The sequence below is a fragment of the Camelus bactrianus genome, chromosome 17 (genome assembly GCF_048773025.1).
Source record: "Camelus bactrianus isolate YW-2024 breed Bactrian camel chromosome 17, ASM4877302v1, whole genome shotgun sequence".
Lineage (NCBI taxonomy): Eukaryota > Metazoa > Chordata > Mammalia > Artiodactyla > Camelidae > Camelus > Camelus bactrianus.
Window position 1 is genome coordinate 8500593 of NC_133555.1, and position 9213 is coordinate 8509805.

Consider the following 9213-nt stretch of genomic DNA (forward strand, 5'->3'; position numbering starts at 1 on the left):
GAAAAGTCTACTATGTATTTATTGCTCTGTACAGGGCTACCAGTTGAATAATGGAGAACAAACATCTTTCATTTGGAGTTAAGGATTTGTGTGCTCAAGTTTCCATGGACCTACAGAATTAATCTTGATTTAGAAGTGAAATAAAGCGTTATTTCTTTCTGTAAACAGATGTGGCTAAGCAATGGGCGACCTTGATGTCTTTAAACCACTACAATTTCAGGGTAAAGCACATCTTTAATTAATTTAAGCACCTCTTTATTGGTGCAACAATGAGCAGTATGAACAGCAGTTAACAACCTGGGCACTGTCAGGCAAATCTAAATTTGAATCTAGACTTCGTCACTTATGAGCTCTGTGACTTGGGGCTACAAAGATCACTTTCTTCAGTTGTACGGTGTGGAGTATTATATCCTCTTTACAGAACTACAGTAAGGAGTAAATGTACATGGCATAGTGGCTCATGGGAAGGGCTCAAATTAGTACTGTAGTCACTACTAGAAGTACTGAAAAGAAACTAGAATTTCTATTCTTATAAAATGAAATATGTGTCCTATATCACTGTAATTTCACATCATTTTACTTTTGGCCTTATAATTTAATAACTCGATCCAAGAAACATTTAGCGGTAAATGTAATTGAAAGATCACTTGTCAAACATAAAATATCATAATATAAAGTATGCTGGCACAATACTCTTCTCAGATAATCATTTCCCTGTAAAAAAGATTTTATGTTTTGTTATTAACTAAGTGCATAGAACATATATATTTACTGTGCCACCTGGCCAAAGGGCCATTAATTACTTAGTCTAGCTATATGTTGCATAAATGTGTTCTAATTAGTAATCATATATGCAGTTTAACTGTTGGGGAAATGTGTTCGAGATTGTTCTTTTTTACCTACTTAAAGTAAAAGAGGGTGAGAAGTAGAGTTAGGCTTAATGTATTTTGTACTCCATTATGCCATGAAAATGCTTCTGTGCTCTGGAGACATCAACAGAGGATATGTTTTAATGAAAGGAATCAAGTGTGGTTCTAAAGCTTCCAAATAGGAGGTTTACAGGCTGCAGTTTATACCAGAAGTATCTACCCTCTCCCAACTGCATCAAGACAGGAAAGACATGGTCACAAATGCTTAAAGATAATAGAGTAAATGTTGGAAAGAGTGGGAAAGGATGCAGAGTTCTGAGTATCCCAAACTTGGACTAGAAGGATTTAATTTAAAGAAAACATGAGCTATTATTTTTCACTTAAGAAATGCCAGTCAGCAAACCTGCCATGAATGTAGGAAGCTAGCTATTGTAGCTATGGTGCTTTCTACTGCACGTGATTGAAAACAAACTGAAAAGAGTCTAAGGCAATTTAAAAACAAAACAACAACAACAACAACAACAACAACAACAAGAACCACTTCAACAAACGAGTACTGAAAAATTCAGGGATGCAGCCATATTCAGAGTCAGCTGGATGTGGTGTGGGAGTTCCAGAACATCAACAGGGTTCCATCACTCAGCCCTGCTTACCTCTGCAAAACTTTATTTTCAGAAAGTCTCTTCTTGTGCAGGATGGTCACTGAGAGTCCCAGGGTCCTATCTCCCCAGCTTAGAAATTCCAGAGAGGAAAGACCATTTTTCCATTTTTCTCTGACAGGAAAGTCTTGGGGAGGAGTCTGATAGGCTTAGCCAAGGTCAGATGCCTACACCTGAGCCAACCACCTGCTCTGCTGGAGCTCAGTCCCTGGTGACTCATCCATCCTGGAGCCAGGGAGGAGGCAGGATGTCATTATCTGGCAGTTCTCCAAGAAAAGCCTGCTGTTTTTGCAAGATGAAAGTGGACAGGACATTGGATAAAGAAGACTGTATCTGCTTCTGTAAAATCCACAGTCCTTACTCCCTGCCCTGCATCATGTGACCATGTAGTAAGCTGACCCAGCAGGTCACTTTTCTCACCACCAGCCTTGATATATATGACTAAGGACCACACTGGTAAAAAAATATGGGAAAAGTCTTTGAGTATGGGAAATCAGCTAGATTGATGTTAACTGAAATAGCTGGGTGGAAATGTCCTTTAAAAGTTGCCCCAAACTCACTCAAAATCCAAAGTTGGATCTGGAAATACCATGTCATAGAAGTATGACAAGAACAGGTTTTGTCCATCCTAAACTATGACACAGAGATTAAAGACTTCAACAAACCACATTTATTTAAAAGAAAATAATCAGGTAAGAAAAATGAAGCCTAGAAAAATTAAGTGACTTACTCAGGGAAACACAGGTAATTAATGGCAGGATTGAGGCCACAGTATACGTTGTGTAATCTGGGTACGGTCTTTTAAATCCATGACACAATTTATATATAAAAGAAATGCAGCACTTGTGACTTGTTAAACCCTAAATGTTTATGAAACTGACGTAAAGACATCCATTATCTCAAGTATTCTTGAAGACAAAAATGTCCAAAGACATCTTAATTGTACAGTATGTATACATAAGATACATGTGGCGGTATCTTCAAATATAGTATGTGCCTGTCTCTACTCCTTCCCTCTGTGCTCTTTTAAAAGATGCCCCTTTAAAAATTGCCCACTCACCATCTGTTAGGTAAATTTCCTGAAACACAGTAAATTTGGAGACAGAAATTGTCATAGAGACTATTCCAAATGGCACTGACACCTATATTTATGAAATTTTTTTTAAAAAGTAAGTTAAAGTTTTTTTTCTTATTTCCCACTATAGTAACACCACATCATCCTAGGTGCCCAGTTCTATCCAATTACATAAGATAGAGAAAGAGAGAGGGAGAGGAGAGAAAGAAGAAAGGAAGAAAACTAGGTACTCATGTATAAATTGTTGCCTCCAAAGTTTGAGAGTATATCCAAGTTTCAATGAATGGAAGGTAAACATCTGCAAATTGACAAATGTATTTCCATTTATGGTACAAGGTCCACAGGTTGACATTTGCAATATGCTCCCACAAGGGTCAAGTTGACCACTTTTTCTATCTAGCTGCTCTTGAGAGAACAAAACAATTGAAACAGATTCCATTCAATTCCAAGTCTATAGTTTAGACCATGTCACTGCACATGAAATATTGTTCATTCAGAGTCAGGACGTAGCAAGAGTAATTTATACTCTCAGAGTGTTTGCTCTCAAGTCAATAGCAGAGAAGCCTTGAATAAAAGCGTTCCCATTACTTTCCACTATAATATATCTTACTTATAGCCCATGAAACTGTGGTCAAGGGAGATTTATTCTTTGGACACCATATTATATAAGCTCTCCACTTTAAGCAATCCCTACTCAGTGATTAGTTTTTAAATATGTTACTCATGGTCAATATTAATTTACATTTAATCTTTCTTAGCATTAGGAGAGTATTATTTTGTACAGGCTCAGAAACAAATCTCCAGAAATTCCTCCCTAATGCTTCTTTGAGGCTGAAAATGCATTGCAGGGCGGTTGCAGTGACTTAATTCTAGTTGGCAGAGCCCTGGCCACACACTAATTTCATTAGCCTCAAATTCCTGGATTCGAAAGATCCCCTGGATATGATTCCTGTCCTCTGACATGTCACTGACTAACCAGTTCAGTGTGCACATAGAGGAGAGAGAGAAAGACTTGAATAGTTCCTGTCTTTGCTCTCCACCAGCAGACAGATAAGAACTCAAAGTCATAGACCCTATTTACATCTGAGGAGTCATTCTTGCCCAGGTCCTAATTTTCAGGAAAGAACTTCATTCCAGGCTTTGCTGGCAGCGGTGGCATTTGTTACATCTATTACTATCTCATTACTCCCTCCTGCCCCCCAGTGCTTAGCATCCCTCATTTAAGTCACTAAGTATTCCTTCCCCCAAGCCTAGACAGACGTTTATCTCACCATAAATTTATATCTCAAATGATAGGTTTGGTATGGTCCCCACAGCAACCCACAGGGCCAGGGAGAAGAAAACTCAAATCTCTGGAGAGCTAAGAATTCAATCATTTAGAGGAGTTTCTTTTATATAGGGCAATCTTAGTTGAGTTGAACCCTGCAACCCCAGAGAAGATTCACCTGCTGTTCTTTTCCTCTCTCCCTAAATTGTGCCTTTGAACAATGGGTCTGTGTTCCACTATTCTCTCTATTCATTTTGCATACTTAAAGAGTCTAGGAAACTGGGGATTGGACTCACATGCCAGGTGCTTCTAAGATCACATGCAAAAAAAGGCTACTGGAAGAGATGGTTGGAATCTATCTCTATACAGTCCAGCACAAGCAATGGTTAACCAGGATGCCCACACCACGGGTTATATCCAGCTTGCAGCACAAGCTACAAGTTGGTGCATTCCTCCCACTACCAGCCTCTTCTCAATAAAGGCAGGTGAAAACTGGGGGTTCTTTTTCCCTCAGCTGTTCAATCCAACATGAATAGCTGCAATTTGCAAATTAGAGGAAAATGACAGTGTTTTCTGTGAATGGTTTTGGTCCCAACCCACACGGCTAACACTGGCATTCAGTTCCTTTCCTTTCCAACCCAGGGAATGGGGGAACTAAGCATAAGGCAAGCGTTTTCTTTCCTTGCAAGTGGCTCAGGTCCACACGCCAGAGAAGCAATCAGCTCCCCCTGGAATCTTTTCCAGCAAACACAATCCTTCAGCCTAGTCTGCGATCTCTCTCTTGACTTTAAGATTTCGCTCTTTTTTAGGCAGGCAAGCAGACCCATCTGCAGTGCTGCCCAAGCTCTGAGTGAAGAGAGAAACAGGCAGCAAAATAATTAAGAAATGGGAAACAGCACATGTGCCTTCAACCCCCAGGCTCCAGAGAAAATGCTGTGAGTTACCCAGTGGTTCTCAGGTGACCTCTGGCCTCATCCCTGCCTGCAACACTGCCTCCTCAAGTTGTCCAGTTCTCAACTCAGAGGTAAAGGAAGTGCTTCTGGGTTTTGCTTACAACCCAGGCTCTTCCTGAAAGCATCAACTCAAGGTGAAGGCTGCCCCCAAAGCACTTTTGGGTTTGCAAACATCGAGAGCTCTCCATGATGGCTCACTCAGGAGGTGTAAGGGATGATCAGAGGATCACAGGGGCCATACCAGACTGCCGCCTCACAAACACAAACTTCACACTCCTGGGAGCTGATGCAGTGACAGCTTGAATCTCATAAGGGGTCCCCTCCATAAACCCAGCACCATTAGGGAAAGCACTGGAGAGGGAGCCAAGTCTCTAGATGGGGGAGCATAAGGCCACAGGGCCAGCCAAACATCTGGAGAAGGGATTAATTGAGTTTGGGTGCTCCCAGGCAGGGAGAGAGCTATGCATTAGGAAAGGATCAAACAAAATCAGTTGAACAAAAAACTTGGAGGTAGGGGTAAAAGAGAAGAGAGGCAGAAATCAAAAAGGAGAAAATAAAAATAGTGGGAAAACAGCAGGGAGAAAGAGACAGTAGGAAAGAAAGAGATACAAAGGGAGAAACACAGAGGAACAAGGAGAAGGGAACCCACAGTCACGCCGACCCTGAAAACTCAATTTCTCAATCCAAAAGCCATCCATTTATACCCAATGCAGCACAGGAGCCGTGGGGCTGAGGCTTCGGGCGCAGGCGGCGAGAGAGCACTGCAGTAGAACCCACCGCTCAGCTACCCCGATCTGCCTTCCTCCCATTTTCCCCGTTGCCCTCCTGCGCCCGGAGCAGGAGGACCGCCGGGCCTTAGCGCACGCCCTTGCCTCTTTCCAGGAGCCTTCTTGCCTGGCTCCGGGGATTGTCCTAAAGGCCCAGGATTAGGGTTGTGGGGGATGCGCTAGGGAGGTCGTGGGAAAGGATGGGCGGAGGGAGGAGGCAGAGAAAGCGATTTTGTCTCGCAGTTAGCATGAGCTCATCTCTGCGCTCTGAAGTGGCAGGAGTAGAAAGCTGATCGCCCAGCTCCTGCCAGTGGCCGGATTGCAAATGCAATTTAGACGGTGCAAACAACTGCCCAGAGGAAATCACCTGGGGGTCAGGTCTGCGGGTGGCATCCCCACGTGGGGAGCGTCCCCTTGCCTTCTGCCCCATGCCTTCTCAGAGACAGGCCACAGATCGGGAAATCCGACCAGGGAGAAATGGGCAATTAACATCCAAGTGTTGGTGAAGACCTAACCCTCCGTTTAAGTAGCGCCTTCCTAAGCTCTTCTCGAAATTTTCCAAGGGAGCTGTGGCTCGCCGGGCGGCTTGGGACTGGAAGCTGGGGAGTTGAGAAATGCCCAGTTTCAAGGCGTCTTCTCATCTTTCGCATGCTTTGCGCCCAACCGGCTCTCACAGGAGCCCGGCACTTTTACAAGCCTGTTTTTGGACCATATTTCACTCTAATGCAAACCCATTTAAATCATCGCCTTGTTTTTCGCAGATTGCTTCTTGTAAATGGGGCCATAAATCCAAGATGTCAAGCCGGATGGAGTGGAGCGCGAACAAGGGAGAGATGGAAGGGAAATGAACCAAGCAGGGAAAAGTACCTCCTCGAGTGGGATGGGAGGGATTCGGCAGGATCTCCAGGGTGGAAATGAGCGAAGGCTGACCTGACCCTGCACCCGTGGAGTCCAAGCCAGCTTTTAGGATCAAGAGCGTGGGGAGCTACGGCGCGCTCTGCCCCGCAGGGTGCGCCCCCCTACCTGGAAAAGCCTCAGGATGTTGGCTACCATGATGGAGACCGAACTCCCCGAAGCCCCAATCACTCCAACTACTTTCTCCGGCTTGACGAAAACCGGAGGCTCGCCGTTGGTGCAGCGCACGTCGGAGGTGTCCTTCTGGATGAGCGCCTGGACGAAAGTGAGCGACTGTTCGAGCGCATAAGTGTCCCTGGAACAAGTGTCCAGGATCCGCGCGCCCAGCGTCACGTTGGGCAGCAGGTTGGGATCGCTGTTGATCTGGTCCAGGGCGTAGAGCATCGCTTCCAGCCTGTGGATCCCATTCTCCCTCTTGATGTCGCCGCAGGGCACTCCGCTGGGACCCTTCGCGTGCACCGGGAACAGCCCCCCGAGGGTGACGTCCCCCTCGATCCGGATGGAGTGCGGGGCGTACATCTCCTGGCCGCGCGCCGCCGCCGCCAGCGCGCACAGGAGCACCTCGAGCACGCAGCAGGGGAACTTCATCAAAGTCAGGACGCGGAGCAGCTTTCCCAGCTGGACCATGCTGCTCCGGCTGCTGCGGTGGTGGCGGCGGCGCTGGAGGGAACGGTGGCGGGCTCGCAGGGGTCCGGGCCCCTTGAGGTGAGCTCCTCGGGGGAAGCCCAGGGGCTCCCGCAAGCGTGTAGGGTGGAGGCGCCCGGGGAGGGGCAGCCAGAGAGGGTGGGGGGTCCCACGGCGCCTGCCAGCTTGGGGCACCGTGCGCTCTCGGGTTTCCCGGCCGGCGCGCCGCGCTCGCGCTCCGTGGCTTGCAGCTCGCGCTCTCCAGCACTGGGGAGAGGGCACGGATTGCTATCGCTTTAAATGGTCGTTCGGCTCCCTCTCCTCCTCCTACTCCCTCCCACCCTCCCTCGCTCTCTGGCTCTCCCCACCCTTCTCAGCGCCCGCCCTCCCCACTGGTTTGCATCATCACGCAGGGAGGGGCTGCGTGCTGAGGTAAAGGGTGGCGGGGGCAATGGGTGGGCGGCTGAGGAGGGAGGGGGGCGGAGTGCCTCGGACTGGGAGTTTCGCGTTCCCCAGGGAACCTGGGGATTGCAGGTCTCAGGCGAGGGCTGAGCTCCTGCTCCCGTCTCAGTGGAGAAGCCTCTGGCTAGGTCGCCTGCACCCACATGCACATGCTAGGCACGGATGGCATCAGCCCCGGGATAGGCTGGTGATGTCTGGGGTTGACTGTTCCCAACCCTGAGGACCTGAACTGGGGCTGTCAGCTAGGGGATTGTGAGGCAGTCGCAAAGTGACGCCGCCAAGGATGAAGGGAAGTAGGGAGACCCCAGTCTCTAATCCGTCTGTGCCAGTTTTTCCTAAGAAAAATACACAAACGCACGGAACCTGATTTACGACGACTTAAAGAACCTTTACCTAAAGACTTCTCTAGGCCAAGGCACTAGGCTAGCCTGCAGAGAAAGACGCCAACAAGAAACGTTAGGAATGAAAATGCATCCTTGGTCTTCATGGGTTACGGCAGCTGGAGCCGGATTAACTAACTGTGGTCTCCAGCAGATCTGCGGCGGTTTCGCTCTTTTTCTTCCTTTCATCGCAAGACATGGAAACAACTGAGAACTCTGCAGAGCACACTTTCTTCTCTGGCGCAGACAGGTGTAAGGCTCCCTCCTACCCATTTCCAGAGATGCTTCTGGACTACTGGCAGGTTTTCTCTCGGGCAAGAAACAGCAAGGAAGAGGTGATAGCAGGAGAAAGAAAGAGGGGCAGATAGAAATCTCCCCATCGATCTAGGATGTCGTTCTCTTCTATTTCTGGCTGAAGATTTGGGGGGGGTCAGGATACCAGAGCAGGGTGCAGTGCAGTTAGGAAGCTGTTTTTCAAAGATGTCCCTTCCTGCAGGTCCAGCGCAAACTTGGCACATTAAAGCAACAAGTGGCCCTAATTCGGACAGTAGTGAGGGTAGTGTCTCTGTCCTTGGTACCCAAGTGCACTCCTGGCGGTGAGCTCAACTCTTGCTGAGTCCTCCTGCTGGAGTGCAGCAAGATCGTCTTAGTCACAACTGAGGGTGGAGAAAAAGAGAAACAAGACGTACTTTTTGTCGTTGCTATTCATGTACTACAGAAAAAACTCCTTGTACAAAAAAAAAAAGCAAAACAATACACACAGACACACACACAAACCTGAAAGTCAGAAGATGGGTAGTTGCTTGTCTCTTCCACCAACCACCTGGGTTACCTTGGTACGTCTGCTCCTGTGTCTGGGTTTTAGTTTTCCCATTAATTAAATGATGAAAGTGAATTGGATGTTCTACAAGTTATCTTTTAACTCTCACACACTCTGTTAAAATATGCCATCCCCCTTTGGCCATGGTTTTCTTTTTAGGCCAATATCCTCTGTTGCTTTATGTGTAGGGTACCAGGTTTTTGATATCCAAAGACGATTACAGACATTTCTTGGTACAGACGACTTTTTTTTTCTTGTTCTCTATCAATTTATCTTCCTTCTAGGGACAGTCTGGTCCATCAATTTATTTTGATATGCCACTCCCCCCACCCAGGTTTCAATATTCATGGTTTGAGGAGAACAGACCCCACTTCCTATAATTCAGGCCTGGCTAGTCAGAGCATGGTATGCTTCTGACTTTA

The 9213-nt window shown here is 46.8% G+C and overlaps 1 protein-coding gene across 11 annotated transcripts in view; it reads right to left on the reverse strand.

Moving 5' to 3' along the window:
* Window positions 1-7432, reverse strand: part of GRM7 (glutamate metabotropic receptor 7) — a 769912-nt gene extending 762480 nt beyond the window's left edge. For 6 of the 11 annotated variants that reach the window (XR_012499872.1, XR_012499874.1, XR_012499871.1 and 3 more), the window contains exon 1: window positions 6614-7431. Coding sequence is in view for 1 of the 11 variants with exons in the window: in XM_074344432.1 (XP_074200533.1) it covers window positions 6614-7132 (519 nt within the window). In the remaining 10 variants the exon portion in view is untranslated. Of the gene's footprint in view, window positions 1-6613 lie in introns of all 11 variants that reach the window. The other 5 variants (XR_012499878.1, XR_012499877.1, XR_012499876.1 and 2 more) reach the window with 1 other exon arrangement.
* Between the last annotated feature and the right edge of the window lie 1781 nt (window positions 7433-9213).